Source organism: Podarcis tiliguerta (assembly GCF_965153285.1).
Source record: "Podarcis tiliguerta genome assembly, chromosome: 2".
Taxonomy (NCBI): Eukaryota; Metazoa; Chordata; class Lepidosauria; order Squamata; family Lacertidae; genus Podarcis; species Podarcis tiliguerta.
This window is the reverse complement of record NC_139535.1, coordinates 21,195,839-21,223,321: the sequence shown is the minus strand read 5'-3', so window position 1 is coordinate 21,223,321 and position 27,483 is coordinate 21,195,839. Positions and strand designations below refer to the sequence as shown.

At 45.9% G+C, this 27,483-nt stretch overlaps 2 protein-coding genes and 1 long non-coding RNA gene across 8 annotated transcripts in view; 2 read left to right on the top strand and 1 right to left on the bottom strand.

Moving 5' to 3' along the window:
• The window catches only part of FAM107A (family with sequence similarity 107 member A), a 35,733-nt gene extending 28,587 nt beyond the window's left edge, over positions 1 to 7,146 (top strand). The window contains exons 3-5 of one of the 4 annotated variants that reach the window (XR_014507650.1): positions 1,040 to 1,196; positions 4,655 to 5,932; positions 6,069 to 7,146. Coding sequence is in view for 1 of the 4 variants with exons in the window: in XM_083426825.1 (XP_083282951.1) it covers positions 1,040 to 1,196; positions 4,655 to 4,762 (265 nt within the window). In the remaining 3 variants the exon portion in view is untranslated. Of the gene's footprint in view, positions 1 to 1,039; positions 1,197 to 4,654 lie in introns of all 4 variants that reach the window. The other 3 variants (XR_014507651.1, XR_014507652.1, XM_083426825.1) reach the window with 3 other exon arrangements.
• Positions 1 to 11,196, bottom strand: part of LOC310671210 — a 64,722-nt gene extending 53,526 nt beyond the window's left edge. Inside the window, exon 1 of the long non-coding RNA XR_014507898.1 lies at positions 9,665 to 11,196. This is a non-coding gene — a long non-coding RNA (uncharacterized lncRNA). The remainder of the gene's footprint in view (positions 1 to 9,664) is intronic.
• Positions 11,197 to 18,575: 7,379 nt separating this feature from the next.
• ACOX2 (acyl-CoA oxidase 2) overlaps positions 18,576 to 27,483 on the top strand; it is a 29,201-nt gene continuing 20,293 nt past the window's right edge. Inside the window, exons 1-6 of one of the 3 annotated variants that reach the window (XM_083425382.1) lie at positions 18,576 to 18,854; positions 19,454 to 19,523; positions 21,868 to 22,046; positions 23,318 to 23,480; positions 26,161 to 26,312; positions 27,049 to 27,156. In XM_083425382.1, the coding sequence (XP_083281508.1) occupies positions 21,887 to 22,046; positions 23,318 to 23,480; positions 26,161 to 26,312; positions 27,049 to 27,156 (583 nt within the window). In that variant the 5' untranslated portion in view covers positions 18,576 to 18,854; positions 19,454 to 19,523; positions 21,868 to 21,886. The remainder of the gene's footprint in view (positions 18,855 to 19,453; positions 19,524 to 21,867; positions 22,047 to 23,317; positions 23,481 to 26,160; positions 26,313 to 27,048; positions 27,157 to 27,483) is intronic. The other 2 variants (XM_083425383.1, XM_083425384.1) reach the window with 2 other exon arrangements.

Here is a 27,483-nt window from a genome sequence, read left to right as displayed (position 1 = left end):
AATTGGGCTAGAGTTCTGTGAGGATTGCCAAAGGAGGGGGTCAGGCTGTGCCCTGGCCAAAGGCCTGGTGGAACAGCTCTGTCTTGCAGGCCCTGCAGAAAGATGTCAAGTCCCGCAGGGCCCTAGTCTCTTGTGACAGAGTGTTCCACCAGATCGGAGCCACAGCCGAAAAAGCCCTGGCTCGGGTTGAGGCCAGCCTAACCTTTCTGTGGCCTGGGACCTCCAAGATGTTTTTGTTTGATGACCGTAAATTCCTCTGTGGGACATACCAGGAGAGGCGGTCCCGTAGGTACGAGGGTCCTAGGCTGTATAGGGCTTTAAAGGTTAAAACCAGCACCTTAAACCTGATCCTGTACTCCACTGGGAGCCAGTGCAGCTGGTATAGCACCGGGTGAATGTGATCTTGCAGCGAGGACTCCGTAAGGAGTTTCGCTGCAGCATTCTGCACCCAATGGAGTTTCTGGGTCAGTCTCAAGGGCAGCCCCACGTAGAGTTACAATAATCCAGTCTGGAGGTGACCATTGCGTGGATCACAGTGGCTAGGTCAGGGCGAGAGAGGTAAGGAGCCAACTGCTTAGCTTGGCGGAGATGAAAAAATGCCGCCTTTGTTACAGCTGCAATCTGCGCCTCCATGGAAAGGGAGGTGTCGAGGATTACACCCAAACTTTTAACGGACGGTGCTGGCACTAATTGCGCCCCCACAAGAGATGGGAGTTGCCCCCCCAATCCCATATCGTCCCAAGCCAGCCAAAGGACCTCTGTCTTCGAAGGATTTAACTTCAACTGGCAGTCCTTTACACACCTACCTGGGAGTAAGTCCCATTGAACTCAATGCGATGTCCTTCTTATCAGTAGACATGTGTAGGATTGCAACACAAGGATGCGATTCTTTGCCCACTTTTCTTGTAGTAAGCACCATTGAATTCTGGGGATTACTTTTGAGCAGGGTTGCCCTGTTTGTTTCCCTCCAGAATGCAACCATTTGCACTTGGCAGCTCAGCCTTAATTCACCTGCCCCTTTCCCCTCCTCGTTTCACAGAGGCTTGGGAGTCGAGAGCAAACCAGAACTGCAGCGAGTTCTGGAGCATCGGCGGCGGAACCAGCTGATCAGGCAGAGGAAAGAAGAGGAAGAGGCGAAGAAGTTGAAATCTCCCTTCGAGCAAGAGCTCCTGAAGAGGCAACAGAAGCTGGACCAGGTAGGACGCAGCTCTGAAGTCTTGCTGCAATAAACCGCATCAGAAGTGCACCCTGTACTTACTCTAAACAATCACATGGCGCTCTTCAGTCTTTTCACAAACAACTCTGCATTGGTAGGTTAGGGGAAGGATCTGTGGGTTTTTATGTGCAAGTGCTGCTGTTGAGCTTCATACCAGAGCAGGTAAGCCATCAGCGACTAATGTTTTGTGACTAGAGGGCTGTATCCATCCTTAGCCATCCCTCTGGGCACCCCAGGCCAGCAGTGAGTGTGGCCAAAAGTGGGTGCGATTGTGCCACCTTCTCACATGCATGCCCACACAAGACACACAGAGGCATGCAGCCAACCCATGTCTCCCTCCCCACTCATCAAACGATCGATTAGATCGGTGGCTCCCGAACATTTTTGGTCCACCACCCCCTTTGTTCCATAAACTCATCCCCAGTGGCCCCAACCCTACAAGAAGTGCTACTCAGAACAGCAGTCTGCATGACCCGCTCAGGAAAAGGCTTACACAAGAAGAATTTAAATCAGTAACAAATAAGTGAGAATTTATGCAGTATCCACTTAAAACGATTTAGTTTAACTGATTCAACAAAAAATGGATGATTCAGTCATTTGCACCTCCAGTGCCCCCCTGCCATGCCTTTGATTCTTAGCACCCCACTACCTAATCCCACTGCCTGCCCCCTGGAGGCTTATACCACCCAGATTGTGAACCGCAGAATTAGATCAGAGAAGTGAGGTTACAGGGAACCAGGCAGAGGGCCTTCTCGGTAGTGGCACCTGCCCTGTGGAACGCCCTCCCAGCAGGTGTCAAGGCAATAAACAACAATTTTACTGTATTGTTTTTAATGTTTGGTTGGAAGCCGCCCAGAGTGGCTGGGGAAACCCAGCCAGATGGGTGGGGTATAAATAATAAATTATTATTACTATTATTATTACTATTATTGTTAATTTTTATTGGCTTTATTATTATATTTGTACCTCACTTTTTCCTCCAAGGAGCTTAAGGTGGCTTCTTTGTATCCTCCTTAACCCACACTTTAACTGAACGGGCTGCCAAGATTGAACTGTGCTTTGCCACCAATCGAATCCATTTTTATTCTTAAACAAGCACCTAGCACTCAGCTCTTTGCCTTGTTGTTGTGCTGGGATGCACGCCAGCCCCTTTTGCAAAAGCAAGGGGAGCAGCCCAGACTCCCAACCAACAGTAGGATAACAACCAATGAGTTTGCCAGGTGACACTTTTCGTGGCATGGGAAGATCAGCGTTATCACCTGTGAAGTTCAGTCTGCAAATCTTGTTGTCGGAGCCAATGGCAAGCAGACCCAGCTAATTCTAGTTTTGTGCCTTTGCTGAGACTAAGCAAGAGGAAGGTCTAAGCAGAAAGGTCATGCCTTCTGCTACTTTGTAAGTAAGAAGACTGACAGAGAGGGCAGTCTGGGGTTGGTGTGGCAGGGGCCCCGTTCACTGGAGCAACTGGCCTTCATTGGCAAAGGGCCAAACCCCTACTCCCCAGTCCTTGACTTGACATCGTGCAATTTACCTTTGCTCAGGACTCACAGGAATATGCCTCAAGCTTTCACCTGATGATCTGGATAAACCCTTTCGATCCAGGTTCTGCCGTCCGTAATGGGATTGCAGCCACCAGGCCGCCTAAGCCTCCTGCCCCGGCAGCAGAGCAGCTGTTTTTCTATCCTGGCTTTAATCCCCAGATTTTAACACCACTTACAAGCCCTTCAATCCCCTTGAAGTCACTGAGAGCTCTAAGCTTGTAAACACCAGTTCAGGATTTCAAAATCTTTAAACCAGCCTGGCGAAACAGGGAAGGCAACCAAAACATTGCGCGTTGCACTCTTACCGGATAGAGATCTTAATTAAATTTTCGGCAGAGCGCCGCACACATCTCTTGAAGGCACAATTATCAACATGTTGCCACGTTCATCCTTCTTGTTTTCATTAACACAAGGCTGCTCCCTTCTCTCACGCTAGCTGGTAATTGCAGACATCGCTTATTGGATGTTCCATGGCTTGGAAAACGCGTAGCGTGAGCTTAGCTGGAAATCTGCTCTAATTAAGCTCTTTTATTTTTTTGTTGTTGTTTTTTTAAAAAAACAACACATACCCCAATACAATTTAAACGAAATACTCTCCTCCTCAAGCATTTAATTAAGAGTTCTTAACTCCTTTTATTTTATTTTAAAGCCTCCTGATTATTATGATTATTAATTACTATTGTCTCAACTCAACCTGATTTCAGCAATTTCCTAATTATTCTGGCTTATTTGCGATTAAAGCTATTTGCTAGACAGGCAAAATACATGATCCGAGCATCCCTTTTTCCCCTCCACTTAAAGCTTTTAGCAGCTGCCTTTCATTAGAAAAAGGGGGGGGGGGGGAGTGTAGGTGGTGCAACAGCAGGACTTTGAATGGGAGGAGATCAAAATGCATTCTCCCCGTAACTTAGCATCTGCTATACTTGCAGAAGGTCCAATGGTCAGTCCCTGGCATCTCCAGGTAGGGCAGAGAGAGACCCTAGTCTGACCCCTAGGCTGGAGAGGGTCTGCCAGTGAGCGTATACCGTACTAAGCAAGGTGGACCAATGGGTCTGATTCCGTATGAGACTTCCTATGTTTCCTCCGCTAGAAGTGTGGCAACATTCCAAGGAGGTTCGTGCTGCTAATCAGCCTTCCTTCCCATTCTACATCCTGTCTTTCTCAAATCAGAGAAGGGGATTGTTTTGGCATAGGCTGGCAAGGAGGGCCACCCCTGCAAAGCCATCCCCCACTCCCCACCAATGAACCTCCTGTTTGTAGAAACCTCCGACTGGAATGTAGCCTGCTTGTACAGTGACCCCATGGACCAGAGCACACCAGGCACTCCTGTCTTCCACTGCCCGCAGTTTGGTCAAACTCATGTTGGTAGCTTCGAGAACACTGTCCAACCATCTCATCCTCTGCTGTCCCCTTCTCCTTGTTCCCTCAATGTTTCCCACCATCAGGGTCTGTCCTTCCAGTGAGCACTCAGGGCTGATTTCCTTCAGAATGGATAGGTTTGATCTTCTTGCAGTCCATGGGACTCTCAAGAGTCTCCTCCAGCACCATAGTTCAAAAGCATCAATTCTTCAGCGATCAGCCTTCTTTATGGTCCAGCTCTCACTTCCATACCTCACTACTGGGAAAACCATAGCTTTAACTATACGGACCTTTGTCAGCAAAGTGATGTCTCTGCTTTTTAAGGTATGCTGCTCTGCAAATCTTTTTTGGATGAAGAGCGGGATTAAAATATCTTTAAATAGATAATAATAGAGAGAGAGCTGGGGGCCTGATGGAGAGACATGGAGAGCTGCATTTCCACCATCCCAGCCTGAGGTCTCCCTCCCCTCCCCCCCCTCTCAACACACAAACACATACACAGTTTATTCACGTATATATCCTTCCTTTCTTCTCCCATCAGTTGGAGAGGGAGCAAGAGAAGCAAGAAGAAAATGAGCCAGAGTTTATTAAAGTAAAAGAGAACCTGAGGAGGACATCAACACTAACTGGGGCGGAGAAGGTCGCCTAGCAGATGGGAGCAGCTGAGACCAGAATGGAAGAGGAGGACCTTCTCTGCTCGCTTGAATACCTACATGCTGACATCTTCTTATATGGTGGACATTCACAGTTACGTCTTTGGGGCTGCTTACTGTTTATTAACGCTTGCTCCGGTAGAAACTCCCAAACATGGGCTTTTGCTGTACATCTAGGAAGGAATAACATCGGTGTGTGGGGGGCTGGGAAAGTTTGTGATGCTATGCTAGTAGAAGCGCTTGGGTGGGGAGTAATAATAATGGCCCTGAGCCTTCCTCTCGAGTAAACAGGCAATGTTGATGCCCTATTCCATCCCTTGTTAGCTCTGGGCTTAAACCTTGGAGATGCAACGTGTGGGCGATGGTCTATGAAGACTAGGCCGCGATATCAATGCCAGGGCTTCAAGATGCTCAGCAGCAGAAACTAATGGTTGTAATAAATTTCAGGCTCAGTCAAGCTAATCTTTGGAGTAGCTTGTTGGAAACCCAGAGAACGGGGCCAAAAACGAAAGAAACGAAAAAGGGAAGAGGCTATCAGCGCCAGCTAACCGCTAGAGCTCACTCAGCTACGCTTTTGTCACTTTCTGCTGTGTCGAAGCAACACCCACCCCCCCATGTCAATAAGCGTGTGAGTTTCTGTACTTCACTTGAAGTTCGTGACAGGCTCCCAGGTCAAAACCCCCACTTGAAACCTCAGAAAGCCACGGCTGGCCTGTGTAGACAGTACTGAGTGACAAGCCAATGGTCTGACTCACGATAAGGCAAGCCTCCTATGTATTGCACCGCTGAGATGGTGGTGGAAGCATGTGGTGTCTCTTAGTGTCTATGAGGATGTATTGGTCCTTTCTTAGATTCAGTCGTAAAATAGCACTGGCGTTTCTTTCTGCAACTTAACATGTTACTACGGAAAGAGGAGGCCCGGGTTATATCATGCGGTCGGATGCAAAAACTTCTCAACCCTCGTGCTCTGACATGGGGAGCAGGGATCGTATTCCAGAAGGGGCCTTTAGGAGCTGTGTGGAAGGAATAAGCAACCATGCCTACAAATGCGTTGCTTTCAGTATATGGAGGAAGAAAATGGCGGTCTCAGAGAGACGGGAAGTGGTGGCCTAATAAGAATCACATCAGCTGCATAGAGAGGGTGATAGGGCCACACAGAGGCTTGTGTGTGGACTCAGGTCAATGGCCTAACTCAGGCATGGCCAAACTTGGCCCTCCAGCTGTTTGGGGACTACAATTCCCATCATCCCTGACCATTGGTCCTGTTAGCTAGGGATGATGGGAGTTGTAGTCCCCAAACAGCTGGAGGGCCAAGTTTGGCCATGCCTGCCCTAACTAGTCCAGCGCCCTGTTCTCACAGTGGCCAATCAGATGCCTTAGGCAGGACCCGAGTTCAAGAGTGCTCTCTTCTCCCGTGGTTTCCCCGCCACAGACTTTCAGGAGCCGTACTGCCTCAGACCGTGGAGACAGATAGCTATTGTGGCTTGTAGCCTTCACCACGAATCTGCTGGATCCTCTATTAAAAGCTTCTGAGTTAGTGGCTGTTGCTGACTCCCGTGTGAGGGAGCTTCATGGCTTAACTGCACTGCATGAAGAAGGAGCAGTTCTAGTGCACATAAAAGTAATTCCCTTATCTTTATTTCTTTGTTTTAAAAAAGTAGGTCCCTTCCAGCTGACAGATCGTAGTTCCTTTCCCCCTCAGTGGTACAACGTGAATTGGGTGGGGAATTCTTCTTAAAGCAAGAAACAAAAGTTGAGAAATATTTCCCCCACGGAAAAAAATTAGAATAGTAATGAGAAGTTGGTTCAAAGACAGCCTCAAAGTGCCTTCACACAGGAAGGCTTGGCTTGGTACCAATTAATCCATAATACAACCTCCTGGTAGATATTAGGAATTTGCGTGTATAAACACTGGGGCTCGCCATTCCAAATGTTCTGGAACAAGCCAGGGGCACCACATCTGAACGCTATGCAGAGATCTTTCTTGGGTAGTGTTTTAACAGCTCCTAGGGATCTTGTACTATATGAGTCATAATTCAGCCTATACAGAGGTACCGGAAATTGTGCTTCCCAAAATGTCTGTTACTTTTCCTCGAAAGCACATATTCTTATTTTTACCCCAAAGAAACTCATTCTGTACCCTACTTAGGTATACTGTGCTATATAAACATAGTGATATCTGTGCACCTGCTGCATGTATATTATTGCACACGTTCATATTAACAACTTAACTGCCACCATTGCTTTCTTGGGGAGAGAACATTTTATCAAGAAAAAAAACCAGAACAAAACCTGAATTGATGAGTAATTGTATATTTTGCTAGATATTCTATGAATCAAAACAGCCGGCAGCCAAAATAAACTGATTTCGTTTTTCTAAGGAATGGGTGATCTTTTAAATCTACAACTTCAGGCTTAATCAAGGCAGGTGCTTCCACTTTTGTGGTCTTCCCCCCAGGTGACCTCCTTTAAATTAAGAGTTGCACACTGGGATCTCCTCCCAGGACCCATCTAGGAAGAAAGAAAGCATAGAGAAGGAGACCAGGAACCACATTCCTTTCTGGGCAATGTTCTGCTGGCGGTGGACACAAACAGAGAAGAAAGTGGACAGAGCAAAAATGTAGCTTTTATCTTCATATAGTTGGCTAGTTTCTATGCAGCAGGGCCCCTGTGCCCCTCACAGAGCTACAATTACCGGAGTGTAATCAATCAATGCATCTTCAAGAGGAAATCTGAGAACTGTAGCCTCTGTGAGGGAAAGAGGGGCTTCTAACCAACTCTAACCAAGGGCAGCTTAACAAACTACAGCTCCCAGAATTCTGTGCGGAAAAGCCACAAATTTTTAAAGTTGTTGTTGTTGTTAATTATTCCCCAGCCACTCTGGGCGGCTTCCAACAGAATATTAAAATACAATAGTCTATTAAACATTAAAAGCTTCCCTAAACAGGGCTGCCTTCAGATGCCTTCTAAAAGTCTGGTAGTTGTTTTTCTCTTTGACATCTATTGGGAGGGTGTTCCACAGGGCGGGTGCCACTACCAAGAAGACCCTCTGCCTGGCTCCCTGTAACTTGGCTTCTTGCAGCGAGGGAACCGCCGGAAGGCCCTCGGCACTGGACTTCAGTGTCCGAACAGAACGATGGGGGTGGAGATGCTCCTTCAGGTATTCTGGACCGAGGCCGTTTAGGGCTTTAAAGGTCAGCACCAACACTTTGAATTGTGCTCGGAAAGTGGCTTTCAATGTGTGGTGTAAAAGCAGCCTTTGTCTAATTCCCTTTCTGTTTGTGTGTGTGCGAGGCAGAAAAGTGGCTGCATCTACACAGCTCTTTTTTAAAAAAAATGCTCTAGAGAAAACCATTTTAAAGCTCGCAATGGAAAATTTCATAGCGTTCTTATTTCAGCTCTACACCACCACCTGATGTTAAAACACATTTATAACTTCTTTTTCTTTTACTAATGTAGCTTGAGCTTGAGCCCAAAGATCATTCCTCGAGGGAACCCATATACTGTTGCTGGAAAGATGCTAAACCCAAGCAAACAGCTGCCCTCATTACTCTGGTCAGGTATATTAGCCTCTAGTCACTTATGGGTCAGGTTCCGGTCAGCAACATTGTGGAGCTACTTCCAAGGCCCCAGCCCTGCAAAGAATTCACAAAGCAATGCCACCTTCGCTATTTCCAAGTCGCTCGGTGGAAATCATGAAATCTATTAGAGTACTACACAATCCAAGGATGTATAATGCAGCCAGCTGTCTGTAACGAAACAGCAGGTCTGGATTTGGCCAACGTCTGGATAAAAGAGTGCCTGGGGACCTCATGAACGCTTCCACCTTGCTTTTCAGAAGCCAGATAGGATACAAATGCATTAATAATGATGGTGATGATATTTAGAATCTTTGAACGATGCAGAATCTCAAAAGGAGAATAAGATCGCGAGATTAAGCTAATTCACTTCCCCATTATTAATTTTGGGAGGGAAAATCCTTTGATGTGTCTCACCCGTTCGTTGTTCACAATACAGTGGTACCTCGGGTTAAGTACTTAATTCGTTCCGGAGGTCCATACTTAACCTGAAACTGTTCTTAACCTGAAGCACCACTTTAGCTAATGGAGCTTCATTAATGGAGCACTCTTTCTGTTCTCATCCTGAAGCAAAGTTCTTAACCTGAAGCAATGTTTCTGGGTTAGCGGAGTCTGTAACCTGAAGTGTATGTAACCTGAATCCTATGTAACCCGAGGTACCACTGTATTCACCCTGTGGCTGAGATACTTAATTAATGGGGTCCCATGAATACCTGAGAGCGTTGGCGATCCTTGCTCAATCTGTCCTCATTTCATAACAGCCATTTGGCAAGGATGCCAATTATCCTTAGAACACCTTGTGTTGGCAAAGAAGACAAAAGCAAAGCCTGCCCTGGATCAAAGAGGTTTCGACATCCCCAGGCAAGCCTGCCCTGTGTACGAGTTGCATATCGATGCCCACAGCCCAAGCCCTCCCACTTCAACCCACCTTCACCTGAGCATGTAAATGAACCACGAGGAAGCTAGTTTAGCACAGCATCCAAACCCAGGATCATGGTTTGTTTTGCACTCTTGCACCAAGGACAAGTTCTAGTGTCACTGCTGCCAGAACTGCTTCGGGTCTGCTGTCTTCTAGTGTTTGGCTATAGCAAGTGCACCTGCAGTTAATGTTAACTTGTGGGTGAGCATATCAGACGACACAGCGATTCTTCAAACAGCTCTTGTTTATTCACAGGCCAGAACAGAACTGAGCTGAAGGGTTCAGCCAGCCTGCTTATATAGAGCTCTACTACGATGCAACAGTAACCACTTTCTGTAACTATCCAATCACTGAACGTCACTTTCAGTTCCTTATTTGCATATGTGGACCTGAGTGAAAACTATCTACAGGGTGAAAACTTCAATACGTAACAGTTAATACAAGTATAGTTACATTCGCAGCGCTTCAGTGTGAAGTTGCACAAGGCTTTGGTCTAGACTGAGCCTGACAAAAATGTTTAAACCACTAAACACATTGGTTGGCATCCATCTGTCTCGGGAGACCATGGAGGGATGAGTTGAACTGTTGGAAGGTTGCAACATCTGCTGTGGCTATAAAGATCAATAAGGGAGAGACATGTTTTGTTGCAGCTAGGGCAGATGAAGGTTTCTGGTTGCGCTACTGCAGCTGCACCATGGCATTTCTTCTCTCTGCACTCCTCCCAGAAGTCATTCCTACCTTGGTCAAGGCTATGGATAAACGTCCTGGCTGTCTGTCTCTAGGCACTGCGGTCGTCTGCAAGGGATTCCCACATAGTGAGGTCGATGCTGCCCATAGCTGTCAACCGTCCTTTATTTGGTGGGAAACTCCCTTATCCCAGCGCCGTGTCCTGCTGCTGTCCCTTATTGATGATGTCCCTTAAATTTCCTAGGTTTCAAAGGAAGCAGCTCCCCTCCCTCCCTGCCAGCCAGCCAGGGAGGAGGGAGGCTCCAACTGTGTTGCTTGGCTGCCCGGCCCGCCCCCCTCCAGCCTCCTCTCACCAGCCTCGGCCCCCAGGAGCCCCTCCCCACCGGGACTGGCAGGAGCCTCGGGCCCTTCCGCCGCCACCGTCCTCGCGGCCGCCGAACTGAGCGTCTCTGCCTGGGGCCTCCCCTCTGCCCATCACCGCCGCTCCCGCTAGGCTGTACTGCGGCTGCGCTGCCGAAGGACCCAAATGAGATGGGCAGCCTGGCACGGCCTATGAATTGATGAGGAGCCTTGAGAGGAGAGCGAGGGCAACCATAGAGAAAGCAGATCAGAGAGAGGAGGAGGAGGCGGAGGCACAGGCACAGGCGCGGGCAGGTGTTCCAAGGGCTAACCATAGAGGGGGAAAGCTGAGGAAGGACTGCAAGCGCTTCTCCCATAGATTTGTAGTGGTAGAAGAGCATAGATGGTCTGATCTACGGGTTTACTTCAGGCGCTATTCCCCCCCCCTTCCTCCCGTCCCGCCTGATGGAACTGAGAGCTGCAGATGGAGCACGAGAGAAAAGATACAGAACTGCAGCAGCATCTTCGTAGCTTGGACTTCGTTTTGCACGAAAAGTGGTTGCTGCTTGTAGTTATTTAATTGCAGTGTTTCATCAGCTGGTGTCTTGAGCAGCAACCTCTGGAAACGAAGGGCTAAAAAGCGGCGCTGCTCTCCCAAATTATCTGGTCCCTTTTAACTTCGTATTTCAGCTGGTTGTCTAAAATCCCTTATTTTGGCTGCTGATCCCTTATTTTCAAATCTGTTGACAGCTATGATGCTGCCAGACATAACCTATCATTTTCTAAGGGGGGAGGAATTTAAATCCCATTATATATAATTTACAGGCATAGACAAATCTGGTCCAGAACTGGGAGCCATCTTCCAAAAGTAGGAGCCAGGATCAATAATGGACAAAAGTATTCCTCGAGTTAGATTCAGGAACAAGATGGCGCCGGGTCAAGTCTCAGCTGAGTCTCTGCTGAGTGAGTAGGAGCTCTAATGATCAAATTACCCTGATAAAAAGGCTCAACCTTTGAAAATATCTGCCAACTTTTATCAGTAAAGGACTCCGGGAGCTGTCGGGTGGACTTTTAAACCTCCCCTCCCTTTTAAAGCTACTTAAATCAACTTTGAACCACCTCCCTTGAAAAGCCCATAAAGCTGTGGGTTGGATAAAATAGACCCATTTATTTCTGAGTACGACCTGGATGGTCGCCAGATTCTGTGTGCAAATCTCCTCCACACAGAGAAGCTCTTAAATTGAAAAATTGAAAGTATTCCCCTTGTCAGGATTTCCTGCTCTCTCTCTGTGTCTGGATTGGCTAAAAAAAACCCACAAGATTCTCCCACCTTCTATTTACACTTTGTGGCACTAGCTGGTGTTTAGGCTAGCTCTGCTGCAATAGTGATAAAATAGCCCTACAATATTTCCACCCTGTTGAATGAGTCTGAGAAACAGACACAGACACATAACTTACCTGAGTTGTGCATATGTTCAGACATGACTCCCTTCCTTCTGAAAGGCTCATCCTTACTTCAGTTGTCAGTTTGCTCCTACCACCCCCTCAACTTTACAATGGTACTGGGATGTTTCATTTATTTGACAAGCAGATCCCATTAACTCAAAGGGACTGAGTAACTATATATATATATATATATATATATATATATATATTCACTGCACTAATCTCAATGAACTATAATTTCCCGCCCGACCACCAGTTCACACATGCACACAATTCCCAGCTCTCTTAACTTCCCTGTCCTAACTTCTTGACTAGACCCAAAAATACCCTTATTCTTTGGACCTACATTCACATTTGGAAATCTGTCATAGACAACAATACAAGAAAGCTGCTCCCCTATTTGTTGTTTTATTGTTTCCGGGTGGCGCTGTGGGTTAAACCACAGAGCCTAGGGCTTGCTGAACAGAAGGTCAGCGGTTCGAATCCCTGCAACAGGGTGAGCTCCCGTTGCTCGGTCCCTGCTCCTGCCAACCTAGAAGTTCAAAAGCACATCAGAGTGCAAGTAGATAAATAGGTATCGCTCCAGTGGGAAGGTAAACAGGGTTTCCATGCGCTGCTCTGCTTCGCCAGAAGCAGCTTAGTCATGCTGGCCACATGACCCGGAGGCTGTACGCTGGCTCCCTGGGCCAGTAAAGCGAGATGAGCGCCGCAACCCCAGAGTCGGCCACGACTGGACCTAATGGTCAGAGGTTCCTTTACCTTTACCTAAAATTTATACACTGCTTGATTGTAAAACAAACAAACACCTCAAAGTGGTTTATAACCCATGCCATAGAGAATAATACCAAAAAAGAGAAAGAAAGATTCCCAAAGTGTTAGGGTGCACCCTGCCCCCCCCCATCAAATCTTTTTTTTAATTAACTCTCAACCCAGTCATTTTCCCTCTGCTCCTCTGGTACACTGCAAAGCACCGTGCTCAAAAATGGCGCAGAATATACTAATAAATATGTCTACTTACATCCAGTATCTACCTACTGCAGGCTCAGAAACATAATTTCACCACTGGGGGGTGCTTTTATACAATATTCTGAGAAGAAGTAGCACAAAGTTTACTCTAGCTCAGGGTTGAGAAACCTGCGGGCCTACATATGTTGTCGGGCTACTGTCCTATTGCCAGTGTGGCCAGTGAGCATGGATGATGGGCATTGTAGTCCATCAGTATTCCAAGGGTGGCAGGCTTCCGACCCTTGCTCCAAAATACGCATGTAAATTCATCCCCGGTACAGGTATGGAGAAACTTTGGCCCTCCAGATGTCGGTGAACCACACCTCCCACCTGCTCCGGCGAGCATGGCCGATGGCCGGGGAAGTTGAGTGTTGCTACAGATGCCCCGATACATGTGGCCTGCGTAACTCAGAAGTGAAGTGTCATTTTGCTTGGGAAACTGCAATTCCTGCAACCAGCTTAAGAGGGTGGAGAGGTGGAATGTCTTAAGACTAATCTGAGAAACACCTGGACAATCCTTGCAGAAAACGCAATAAAGGATTTACCTTAATCTCAGCATTAAGGTGGCGATGGTGGAGGAGGAGGGGGATATTAAAGTAGTAGGGCATCACGGTGTTTTAAACATACGGTCCACGTCAGACGATTTCTGCATCTAACCCAGTATTTCCCACCAGGGCTGGCAGCAACTCTGTGGAGTCTCAGGCAGAGGTCTCTCCCATCAACTGCTGCCTGATCTGTTCTTGTTTTTTGCTGGAAAAGCTGGGTATTGCAGCATGTGCTCTGCCACTGAAGTTTGATCTTTCCCCAGCACAACACACACCCAAGAAAATCCACAGATGCTGATTATTGATTATTGGCCAGTGAACTTCATTTAGGTGGTTTGCAGCATGTTTCCTGATTTGCGGTTGAAGGCAGGTTGACGGCACATCCGTCGCATTAAATATGTCTATTGGTTTTTAACTGCGTTTTTATTGCTTCTTTTATTTCTTACATTGTATTGCAATTTGAATTCTACAATGAAATGCAAGAAATAATAAAAGAAGCAGTAAAAATGCCATTAAAAATCATGCGGCAACTAGCACAGTGCATTATAGTGGCTACAGCAGGCAGAAGAATCGCTAAGTGGTCTAGCAAGACCCTTAGCGATCTTCAAGTGGTCCTGATGGGGGGAGTTTGGAAACCACTTGCCAGAAGCAACTTCCATTTAAGCTGGTTCATAAAGATTTTATAGCAGGTTTTTAACAGGTGAAAGTTACGGTGCTGTGGGCAGAGTTCAGAAACTATTAACCACACTTTCTGTCCTTGCTGAGCCTGATAATTAAAGGGCATTTGTTTCATCCAAATCCAGTTATAAAACAGTATCAATCCTTTGCCTTCTTATGAAGTGGGTTAGATTACCCGTGTAGAAAAAAATTGTCTCAAGAAAGGAGTAATGTTTCCCTTCCCTCTGCGTTGAAACTGTGCCTAAGGGGAAACGAAGGCCTTGCGAAACCCTAACCCCATCAAATTTGTATAAACCGGTCTTAGGGAAACTAGCAGGAATTTGCAGTGTTTGTCGGCCTTCCTTTGTCAGCCAGTGTGGTGTAATGATTAGAGTGTTGGGAAACCTGGGTTTGAATCCCCACACAGCTATGAAGATCACCAGGTGATGTTGGGCCATACATACCTCTCTCAGCCTAACCTACCTCACCCAGTTGTTGCGAGGATGAAATAATAATAATAATAATAATAATAATAATAATAATAATAATAATAAATTTTATTTATACCCCGCCCTCCGCCCTGAGCTGGGCTCAGGGCGGCTAACAACAATCAAAACAATCCAACATTCTAAAAACCTTTCATTATAAAATTAATTAAAATCAAATTGATGGCAACCATTATGCAAGATTCTGTGCAGATTGCCAGAGGAGGGGGTCAGGCTGCGCCCTGACCAAAGGCCTGGTGGAACAGCTCTGTCTTACAGGCCCTGCGGAAAGATGAGGAGCAGAAGAACCATGTATGCCACCTTGAGCTCCTTGAGAAGAAAATGTGGCAGGTATATCAATGTGAAACTGAATCAGAGAATTGTAGGGTTGGAAGGGATCCTGAGGGTCATCTAGTCCAACCCTCTGCAATGCTTGAACCCACGACCCTGAGATTAAGTTCTTCCAACTGAGCTACCCAGCAATAAACCTCCACGCTGTTAAGGAACTTCAGCCCCCTGCTGCTGTTCCAGTTTCCGGGCTGATAAAGCAGTCACATGCCCAAAGGCCAAACTGTTGCAACCTTTCTTTAACCCCTCTCTGCCCGAGCTGGGTCTCTGGAACAACTGCACAACAGGCAAAAAATTCAGCGGTGCATCTTTTTCCTAACATGGGGATGCAATGGTGGGGATTGCATAAGCAATTCCCATCTGATCCCAGGCATATGCTGGTTGTTAAGCCCAGACACTGAGGTCCAGCTCTGAGGGGCTTCTGGCGGTTCCCTCCCTGTGTGATAGGAATTTTGAAATCTAAGATATATGGTAATGTTGATAAGAGTACCAACCAAGCAAGTACATAGATCAGCACAGGAAGACCGACCTGGAACCATTTTGATTCCTAAACTGACCAAATGTTTTCTCTGCAAGGTCAAAGTGGGAAACCTCCCATTGTCTCTTTCCTCACAAATCCTGTCTTAAGGGCACATTTAAGATATGAATAGGGTGTGAGCCTGTGACCTGGCCCAGGAAATAAGTATTTATCACTACAAAAGAATGGCCGGGCTCCCCAGGCAATCCAATCAAGTAACCTGCCAGATAGGAGATAAACAATGACAGGAGAAAAACAACATTCAAATTTCTATTTTAGACCGCCTTTTCTGTGATGTAGGTGCGATGGATCTGAGGGGTGGTCTTAGCTTACACCCCTTCTTTGATGTATGTATGATGTTTCCGGGGGTGGTTTTGATCTACAGGGTGTCAATTTCAAAAGTCTTTATAAGCCCTTGCGTGCCATTGTTCTGGGTTCCTCCTCCTCTCCTGCGGGTGAGGGGAGCACCCTGTTGCAACAGATCAATAAAGATCAAGCTTACTAGCTCCTTTGCTTCTCAATATTCTCTGGTTGGCCTCTGTTATTTTCTCCTACCAATAGGGAACCTATGTAAGGACTCTATATGGGCTCTTGGATACCCCATAAAGGAAAAGGGCAATTTTTGTTTACAACACCTGCAAGAAGTGAGGTTACAGGGAACCAGGCAGAGGGCCTTCTCGGTGGTGGCGCCCGCTCTGTGGAACACCCTCCCATCAAATGTCAAGGAAATAAACAACTATCTGACTTTTAGAGGACATCTGAAGGCAGCCCTGCTTAGGGAAGTTTTTAATGTTTGAAGTTTTATTCTGTTCTTAGTGTTCTGTTGGGAGCCGCCCAGAGTGGCTGGGGAAACCTAGCCAGATGGATGGGGTATAAATAATAAAATTATTACAATTATTATTATTACAATTATTATTATTATTATTATCATCATCATCTGCATTTCAGATATGAGATGGAAGGCCACTAAAGGACAGTGCTTTCTCTTATTGCAGAATGCCCTCTGCAAGCATATTTGCCTGGTGCCCATTCTATAATCCTTGAAGGCCTAGTTCTTCCAAGATTCTGGTGGGATGCAATTGCGGAACAGTCCAAATAGTTTACCTGCTCATGTTGATCAATCCTAGAGTTGGAAGGGATCTTAAATGTAACCTTGTCCAGCCTTTGAAGGAAATATTTTGATTCTGGCCCTGCTCATATGTCCCTCCAGACATTGCCTCCCCTCAGGGTGAAAAGGGTTCCCCACTCCTATTCTGCACCTATTAACTGGTGAAAGATCCCTGGCCCTTTTAAAAGAAAAATCTGGCCAATCTGTTTCCAGCCCAACTCGAAGAAGCAAGGAATTGATTTGGGGCGGCGGCAGGGCAGTTCTGTGAAAAACATGTGATTTACCACTGAGCTATATAGTCTTTTCCCCAAGGACAATAGCCTAAGGCGCAATTTCACATACTCCAGCTGCTGAGGTATATGTTTTGCACCGCTGTTGATGCCTTATTGTTTTCCCAGTGCAACTTAAAACCCCAAGGAACATCACCCTCTCGTCTTTTGAAGTGAGCAGAGAACAAATGAATCCAAACACACACACAAACCCAATAAAAACCACTTTTTAAAAACACACGCGGATGAATCCAACAGCAGGTGGATTTAAAAAGAAACTCTTCAGTAACACGTAATTTTTAATTTTTTTTAAAAAAAATGTGTTTCCCCCCCAATATTGGTTTTTCAATAAAAAGGGGTTTAACAGGAAAACAGAACTAGAGTCCAGTCTGCAGATTACGACGGCAATGGCACAGCTTAATTTGGTGCAATAATGCATCCATGGTTGTGCATAAGCAAATCACAAATTCACAAATCCTCTCCAGAAACCTTCTTGTGCCTCAGGTGCAATGAGGATCCTTTTGCCTCTTTTTATATATGAAATAAATGGAAACCACGAATTTCATCGAATGTGCCTTTCTCTGTGAGTCTTTACATTACCTTCTGCATCTCGTGAGTCACCCTGATGGTACTCATTCCAATATAGGGAAAAGTTTTGCTTTGCTTTTTAAAAAACTGCTGCAAGCTGCCCTGAGCACCAATTTTGCAGTGGAAAGGTGGGGTGTGAATAATAATAATAATAATAATAATAATAATAATAATAATAAATAGTGGAGGTGATGAAAGTTCTTAATGTCTGATGTTTTTTCGTATTTTTAATATTCTGTTGGGAGCCACCCAGAGTGGCTGGAGAAACCCAGCCAGATGGACATGGTATAAATAATAAATTATTCTTATTCTTATTATTCGTACAGTATTCTTAATATTTAAAAAAATATAAAATTGTAGTTGGAAGGGTCCCTTGAGGGACATCTAGTCCAGACATCTCAACACGTGGCCCTTGGGTGAGAGCCAGGGCCAGATTTAGGTTTGATGAGGCCCTAAGCTACTGAAGGTAATGTGGCCCTTTGTATGTTCAGCTGTCCTTTGTCAACAACAAATTGTCGCTGTTTTTAGTGTTGGATATATGCTATATGGTAATTTATGGACCTAACAGGTATCTAAAGCCATTTGCACATGATGCCCTGCAACCAGTCCATGCAGAATTTCTATATATAGGCACCCTATATATAGAAATGAGCAAACCAGTGATATTTTAGGGAGCAGGCTAGGCCCGTTACTTATATCATAGGAGCCTACACAACACAAAACACTGTTGTTGTATGTAGGTTTTATCTTATTTGTTTTTTATCTTATATTTTGGAAATGTACATCCTGTTTTTTCCCCCTTTAATTGTTTTGGGGCCCCCCAAGAGAGTGGGGCCCTAAGAAATAGCTTGTTTAGCTTATACTGAGGTCCAGCTCCGAGGGCCTTCTGCCGGTTCTCTCACTGTGAGAAGCCAAGTTACAGGGAACCAGGCAGAGGGCCTTCTCGGTAGTGGCACCCGCCCTATGGAACGCCCTCCCACCAGCTGTCAAAGAGAAGAACAACTACTAGACTTTTAGAAGACATCTGAAGGCAGCCCTGCTTAGGGAAGCTTTTAATGTTTGACAGACTATTGTATTTTAATATTCTGTTGGAAGCCGCCCAGATTGGCTGGGGAAACCCATCCAGATGGGAGGGGTATAAATATATTATTATTATTATTATTATTATTATTATTATTATTATTATTATACATAAATCCAGCACTGCTTGGTTGAGGGCGTTTAGGAGAGGATGGAGTTAAGCCTAAAGCCTTGATTTCATCATCTGCTACATGAGGATGAACTCTGATCCTGTTAACAGAGACAACCCCTCTGATCTGAGAAGGCCAAAAAAAGAGAGAGAGAGCTTTCTTGGCGTTCTTCCTCTGTTCCCGGGAGCAGCTCGGCATTCCGGCCAGGAGAAGGCGGTGGCGACACGCGTCTGTCCGCTCAGCCAGTACGATAGAGTCGGGGGAGAAAACACCATAGACGCGCATATGCAAAGAAGGAGAAAAAAGGGCATTCAAACTTAGCAAGGCGCTCGGCAGTGGAAGTCTTTCCGTCCGCCGCTCGGATTAGTAGGAAATAGCCTTGCGAGGGTTCCCCTTTGCGAAGGGCGGTAAGTCACTTTGCACGACCCACGTGTGGGGGGGGGGCAGAGCTGTCAAAAATTCCTTTTTTTAAAAAGGGAAATTCCCTTTTTCCCAGTAGGATTCCTCGCAAGAAAAGTTGACAGCTATGAGGGGAAGCTGGCTGGAGCTCGACTCACTTTCCCGGGAGTTAAATCCCCACACCCCACCCCTCCCCCCCGAATTCGGTGGGACTTTAACTTTTCGGTAGACTCTCCCGGCTGAGTTCACTTTGCCCGTCGGAAACAGCAGAGGTTTCACAGGAGATTTTTAAGCAAGAGGTTTTTAAGCATCTGTCACGGGTGCTTTAGTTGAGATGCGTGCATTGCAGGGGGCTGGACTAGATGACCGCCAGGGTCCCCCCTCCAACTCTACCGTTCTATTAATTTCTGATGGTGAGCGTGAACGGCCACACAGTTATCACCGCCTGTGCTTTTCCGCACGACATTTCCTCCCTGCCTCCCTGTTTTTACAACCCAGCAACGCTCAAAAACCCACACCTGCAACTCGGGATGACGTTGCATGCATCTGATGGAGGGCGATTTAGTCCAAGCATGCCTATACAGTATAAATTTGTTCAACTTTAAAGGTACCACGAGGGTCTTCGCTGGATATCGCCCGGGTTGTTCCTGTCTGAGACGTTTCTTTTGAGATCAGAGGTAGGGAAATTCCCCTATCAGCTTTACAGAAAGTGCGATTTTAAGGAAAGGCTTACTATTGCAAAATAATAATTCGCAGCTTTGAAAATGTTTAACCCGTGTTCGGCGTGCGCAGAAGGAAAAACACGTACCTTGGGATGTGCAAGCACAGGCATTGAATTTGTTGTGCAAGAGGGTACAGTGTGAGATCTACAGCTGCGATCAGCACAAACTTTGAAGTTTTGCAATAGCTCCTGTGTCCTTAGGTACAAAGCAGAGGTTTAATGCACCGTGCCAAGGAAATGGGGGCGGGGGAGGGAGGCAAAGTAAGTACACTTGGCTTCATAAAGAGGACAGATGTCCCCAGCCCCCAGGAACAATTAATTCACAACAGCTTAAAATAGGGTTTGCAGAAAGTAGATTGTGATCTACTGGCAGATCTTTGACTTGCAATAGATCAGCAAGGATTCTGACTGCCAATTGTTTAATAGCTGCAACAGCAAAAATCTCCCCCCCCCCCAAAAAAAAGGTTGATGAAATGAAGGTTGTGGACCAGCAATCATTTTTTGTGTGTGAGAGGACTGGAAAATCAGTTCCGGTTCTGAAAACAAATTCCTGGGCTGAACATATGCTCAGAGGCACCGTGGTACTCAAGTCTCTCTCTCCTTGCCACTGTTTTGCACCTGGTAGCAGTTGTTGGATCTTTGAGTTCCGTTATTCTCCTGCAAATGGTAATGAGAGCCATGGAGGCCTATGATCCCAGTGGTGGCATATTTAATAATAAGAATATTATTATTATTATTATTATTATTATTATTATCAACAACAACAACAACAATTTTATTATTTATACCCCGCCCACTTGGCTGGGTTTCCCCAACCACTCTGTGCAACTCCCAACAGAATATTAAAACATAATAAACTTCATAACTAACAGCTGCTAGTACCCATGAATTTTTCCAGTCCCCTTTCAAACCTAGTGGCCAGTAGCTCATTGGTGATTTCTGCAGTTGGGCACACGTTCAATGGATCTCAGTGTTTCAGCCAATGATTAGGCACAAATACAAGATGGGTGACACCTGGCTTGAGAGCAGTACATGTGAAAAGGATCTAGGAGTGTTGGTTGACCACAAACTTGACATGAGCCAACAGTGTGACGCGGCAGCTAAAAAAGCCAATGCAATTCTGGGCTGCATCAATAGGAGTATAGCATCTAGATCAAGGGAAGTTATAGTGCCACTGTATTCTGCTCTGGTCAGACCTCACCTGGAGTACTGTGTCCAGTTCTGGGCACCACAGTTCAAGAAGGACACTGACAAACTGGAACGTGTCCAGAGGAGGGCAACCAAAATGGTCAAAGGCCTGGAAACGATGCCTTATGAGGAACGGCTAAGGGAGCTGGGCATGTTTAGCCTGGAGAAGAGGAGGTTAAGGGGTGATATGATAGCCATGTTCAAATATATAAAAGGATGTCACATAGAGGAGGGAGAAAGGTTGTTTTCTGCTGCTCCAGAGAAGCGGACACGGAGCAATGGATCCAAACTACAAGAAAGAAGATTCCACCTAAACATTAGGAAGAACTTCCTGACAGTAAGAGCTGTTCGACAGTGGAATTTGCTGCCAAGGAGTGTGGTGGAGTCTCCTTCTTTGGAGGTCTTTAAGCAGAGGCTTGACAACCATATGTCAGGAGTGCTCTGATGGTGTTTCCTGCTTGGCAGGGGGTTGGACTCGATGACCCTTGTGGTCTCTTCCAACTCTATGATTCTATGATTCTATGATTCTATGATTATAAACAGGGGTCAGCAAACTTTTTCAGCAGGGGGCTAGTCCACTGTCCCTCAGACCAGGTGGGGGGCGGACTGTATTTTTTGGGGGGGGAATGAATGAATTCCTATGCCCCACAAATACCCGAGATGCATTTTAAATAAAAGCACACATTCCACTCATATAAAAACACCAGGCAGGCCCCACAAATACCCCAGAGATGTATTTTAAATAAAAGGACACATTCTACTTATGTAAAAACACACCAATTCCCGGACCGTCCGCAGGCCGGATTGAGAAGGCGATTGGGCCGGATCCAACCCCCCGGGCCTTAGTTTGCCTACCCATGATTATAATTATGAGCAGGCTCTTCCCAGATTAGCATATTCTCAAGGTGGTGCCAATTGATTGAAAGGTGTGCTCACAGAGCGCAATCCTGTGCACATTTACTCAGATGTAAAGTGCACATGGGGCTGTGTTGATAGCCGTTCAAGGGCCGTCTTAAAGAAGCATCAGTTCTGCAGACAAGAATATAAAACCCCACAACTTCATTATAAGACTTCTGCAAATGCTCAGTAACTAATTTCCTCTGTCTCTTCAGCATTCCACCAACGTTTAGAATGGCATCGTGGAATGCAAATAAAAACATCCAGAATTCCACTAGACAAATTGTGAACCCTGACCTTGACATTGAAAGAAAAACGGCCTCCTTCAGTGTTGAACGACTGACCAATATCCTGGATGGAGGTGCTGAAAAGACACAGATGCGGAGGACAGTGGGTAAGTCGTCCACATGGAAATAAGTACCGGTATTTGTGTTATTTTTAACGTTGACGATACGCTATTTTAAATGCTTCCCCAACTATGCATCGTTTGCCTTTCGGTGTATCCTCCTTCGCAGCGCTTAAAAACAATTTTTGGAGCTGGATAATTTGGTTTGCAACAAAAGGCGTAGCCAAACCAATTGTATTTTTTGCAGTCTTCAGAAACTGGACTGGTGAGATGATTGATTTTAAAGAGGCTCTTCCAGAATGACTTGTTCGTTGCACATTCATCCTGATTAAGTTTGTGCAAAAGCTAAAACAGTGGTTGTGCAAGAACCTTGAACCTGGTCCAGTAATGTATGAACAGCTAGCACAAGCTTTTAAGCGCTGGAATTAACATGCTGGCAGCAGTCTGTCCCCCATCTACTTGTATGTATTAAATGATGGTGGATTTCATACAAGTTGTCAGCAGGCTGGACTAAGATGGCCTCTTTTGGGTCACCCCCGACTCAGCGATTTTGTGAAGAAGTACCTTAGGCTAATGTGAATGGCCTGGAGATGTTGGGTTGAAATAAACGACAGACGAGTGACAAGTGTCAAACGGGAGGCATCTCTCAGGCATGTCTCAGAGAGTCCCTTTTATTGAATATTACAGCATTGCCACGTATGTGCTTGTTTCAAATCATATGCAAGGGTAGCATATAGACATTAATCATCAATAGATTAAAGGTTGGGAAAGGAACACAGAGTTGGACAGGTATGAAAACCTCCCTATTAACTATTACTAATGATTGATGTGGGGAAACTTAAAAGGGCATAACCATCGCCTTCATAGATGTGGTCAACCATGCATTAAGAACAGGACAAGGTACAATGTTTCATGAACTCAATATGAACCGAACATTCTAGGGTGGGTGAGCACGGAATGCTTCAGCTCAGAACAGTTTGTCAAACTCATGTGCAGAAGCAAAACTTCCCATCATGGAGCTTTCTGCTGCATTGTAAAATGCTATAGATCAGGCTTCCTCAACCTCGGCCCTCCAGATGTTTTGAGACTACAATTCCCATCATCCCTGACCACTGGTCCTGCTAGCTAGGGATCATGGGAGTTGTAGGCCAAAAACATCTGGAGGGCTGAGGTTGAGGAAGCCTGCTATACATGCTTCACTGCCAGAACTGCATTTTCTTCTGTAAATCTCGTAGTGAATGAGTGTAATTGCAGCTTGGTTTTCCTGTGTGTGATTCCTGTGCCTCGGCCTGCTTAAAGGATCGTTGTCTACTCTGCAGAAGCCATGATCCAGAGTGATCCGGTGTTCAGCCTAGAAAACCAGTACTTCATGAGCCAGAATGAAAGATACGAAGACGCTGTCAGGAAGTCTGTTCACCTCTCGAAGATGGCGGCCAAAATGGGATGGGCAACAGGCGGGCCTGAACTGGCTTACTGCCACAGGTGAATTGAAAACAATAAAATGCCGCTAGAATTGTATTAGCTGTCTAAAAAAAGTGCCTGCTTTCACCTAAGCTAGGTGAGGCGGCCTGCTACAGTCAAGGGAAATCTCTGGCTTCCGAGAGAGTGTGCGAATATGTGGCAGACAAAATTGACTGTTGTGGATCCTACACCTTTTCAGAGTTGAGAGGACGCCACATCTGATTTGAAAATTTGCCTATAATTTTATTATTTTTGTAAGCTGCTGCGAGGTTTCGTTCGGTTACAATCAAGCAACGTGTCAATGTTTCTAAATACACAAAGGAGCAGTTAGGACCATATTGCCTCGTTCTGGGCAGCCGTAGAATGAAAGGTTTTGGATTCAGGTTCAAAAAGCACAGGGGGGAAGGAAATGTATGGGGGGAGAGCTTGAGCACAGTAGTTCAGGCACCTGTGACTTCAACATCGGCATAGTGCGATGTAGGGATTCCCTTGCTCTTGATCTGGAAACGGCAATCAGTGCAGAAAGTGAGCGAGAGTGAGACCCTGTCAGCATGTCACCTGGCTGTTCAGAAAACTGCACTGGATGCTGATTGGTTACTGGGCCGGGTTCAGTGTGTTAGTATTAGCATATAAAGGCCATAACAGCTTAGGATCAGCTTACTTGATGGGTCACCTTAACCCATATAAGCCCACTGGACCCCTTCATTCCTCAGAATGGGCACTGTTGCAGGTTCTATGCAATATTAGACCTATACTTGCAATAAGTCTATCTCCTAGCGTGGCAGCACCTGCACATTGGAACTCCCTGCCAGTTGAACATCAGGCAGCCTCCTTCACTATCCTTTTCGGTGTTTGCTAAGGACATTTTTGTTCAGGCAAGCCTATCTGGACACCTAAAAGCTGACATGTACTTCAATCTATGTTTAGCTTAATTATTGATTTTAATTCTATTTAATTCTTTTTTTAAAAAAAGAAAACACCTGCTTTTACTTGCTTTTACTTCATTACCGTTTTGTTTTTCGTAACCCACTAAGAGGTTCTAGTTGCAATCAGGGTGGTGTATAAATTTAAGCACATGAACAGAAAGTAAGGTTGCAGCCTTAAGTTTGCTTACTTGGAAGTACACCTTGTTGAATTAAATAGGGACTTACTTTTGAGCACACATGGTTAGCTAGGGATGGGAAACCCAAAGGACAGCTTCCAGCCCTCCCTCTCTAACAACAACAACCACAACAACAACTTTATATGCCACTTTATATGAGTGGCTTCCGACAAACCATAAAACCACAGTAAAACATCAAACATTAAAAACCTCCCTTTACAGGGATGGCTTCAAGTGTCTTCTAAAAGTCACGGGCTTCCATGCGGGAAGCACGTTCACAAGCCGCAGCATCCGCAACCCACAGCGACGCATCTGCGCACGCACGGGTCACGATTTGGTGCTTCTGTGCATGCGTGACCACCGAAAGCCGGAAGTAACCCGTTCTGGTACTTCCGGGTTTCAGCAGTCTGTAACCTGAAAAAACACAACCTGAAACATCTGTTATGCAAGGTATGACTGTAGTTGCTTGTTTGTTTGACAGCTGACAGGAGGGTGTTCCACAGGGCGGGGGACACCACTAACAAGAAGGCCCTCTTCTGGCTTCCCTGCAACCACATTTCTTGCGGTGAGGGAACCGCTCGGAGGTGGACCCTCAGTATCTGGGCTGAACGATGGGGGTGGAGGTGCTCCTTCACGTATACAAGGCCAAAACTCCCCCCTTCCCTACTCTTGGGATTTTCCCTAGCCCACCCCCTTCACTGACTCTGCTCCATACCTTCTGTGGTTGCCAGGTTAGAACATGTCCTTCAACTATGCTAATACCTCTTAATTGCCTTTACTGGTTGTAAAGAGCTCAGACATCTGCATAATTGGCATGTAGCCTACTGCATACAGGTGAAAGTTCCATCCACTGCTCCACCCATTGTGTGTGTGTGTGTGTGTGTGTTTGTGTTGCTGGCAATGCTCACCACTGGCACCTAACCCTCAAGCTGAAAAAAGCCCCCTGTCCCCTTTCTGTGCACACTTACTGTAAGTCCCGTTTGCATTGGACGGCAGTGTAGAACTGTACTGTAGAAGCCAGTGAGGTCAAATATATATTGTTCTGTATTTGTGGGAGCCCCTTGGATTTATACAGCAGAAGGGAAAGGGCAGAAGCCGCTGTGGGAATGAGTTAGCGAGGGTTGTCAGCGGCTTTTGTGGGCAAACCGAACGAACGAGTAATGTTAGGCCATGTTGACTGGCTATTTCAAAATGTGCTTTTCTAACTTGATCTAAAAAAGCTAGATAAAGAAATTTTACAGAATAAACAAAAGATACTTACAAAAAATGTATAAATTATTAAATAATATACAAATAGATCAAGAAATTAAAAGTAAGAATATGTTAAGGTGGGAACAAGATTTAGGTTATGAATACAAAGATTGGGTTAAATTTTGGACAAAATGTGCTTTTTATTAGCCGTATCTACCAGGGAGCAGTACGGCACAAGGAGGAAGACAGGTGTCATGCCCCTGTTGTGAAGCTAAACGCCCCGCTGAAATGTCACGTTCTCCATGGATGTAATCGCCCTGCGCTTTGCAATTTTGCATTTCTGCGCAGGGATCATACACTTAGGGACTAACGTCAAGGAGATGACAGGAATTGTATATCCTTCTGCAGGGCTCTTCATGCCAACCTGGCATTCAACGTCCATGTGGTCTTTGTTAAGAGCCTTATGGGGTTGGCCACAGACGAACAGCTTGCCAAGTGGCTCCCTTTGGCAGAAAAATTTTACATCGTAGGGACCTATGCCCAGACCGAACTGGGTCACGGTAAGTTTCCCAGCTTATTGTGGCTCTTAGGGCCAGAATCCATCCAAATGCCACAATGTCAAATTCCACTGTGCCAATGGGGACCTAATGTAGCAATTGCTCCAGAGCAGTTGTGGGGAACTTTTGCTGTCAACCCCCCAGGTCTGAGTCCAGGCAGCTCCAGCTGGCATTTTACCTTGCAGCATAGTGGGCAGCTGACCGCCCAGAGGACTCCAACCATTGGCAATTGTCTGGCAGTGCTATAGGGGCTCTGGTCCCTGAAGGTCACAAGAGGAAAATGGCTGGTAGTCTAAAACTGTCAAGTTCAACACATGAGTTTTGATTGCAGGGAAGAGCCCTATTTTTTGTTTTCATTTTTTAAAAGACAGCTGGAGAATAGAGGTCATGGGGAAATGGGGTTAGCCACACTCAGGGCTTCCCCCCCCCCCCCAGCCGGAACTTGCCGGAACTCGGTTCCGGCAACCCTCAGGTGGGCGCAATTGCCATTATAAGAGAACAAGGAAGGCGTCCATGGTGATTTTTGGCACCTGTTTTTCTAGAAAAATAGCACAGGCTACACTGACCCTGAGTCAAGGAAGCCCCAAATTAAAAATTGAGTTGCCTGTGAGGGTGGAGCTTGCTTACAAAAAAAGGAGAAGTTGGACCCAGTCTTGAGAACAGCACAGCTGACTAGTGAATGTGGAATCTGCTGGTGGTCTTGCGATGCTCTGAGGAACCGTGTTCTTTGTTATTAAAGGAACTTACCTTCGAGGATTGGAGACAACAGCCACCTTTGATGCTGCGACACAGGAGTTTGTTCTCAACACGCCAAGCATATCTGCCATGAAGTGGTGGCCGGGAGATTGTAGGTAGCAAACACACTCAGGAGTGGGGCCTTTTCGTTCGTTCTGTGCTTTAGTTGTTTCCGAAATCTTTAAAGGGTGTATTATAGCTGTGTGTTTTAAAAGTGTAAGTGGAACACTATGAATGAATCCACTTGGGAAATGTACAGAGGAAAACCTGCTTTCCATTTGCTGCATTTCAGCAGGAAAACACTGGTTTTCCTGGGGTAAGCGCCAGGACAGAAAACAAAACAAAAAACCATTGCTTGGGCACAGAGCTTTAAATCCCAGATTTGTGTCTAGACATGCAGGAAGTCCAGATGAACCCAGAATCCCTTCCCAAACCCCTG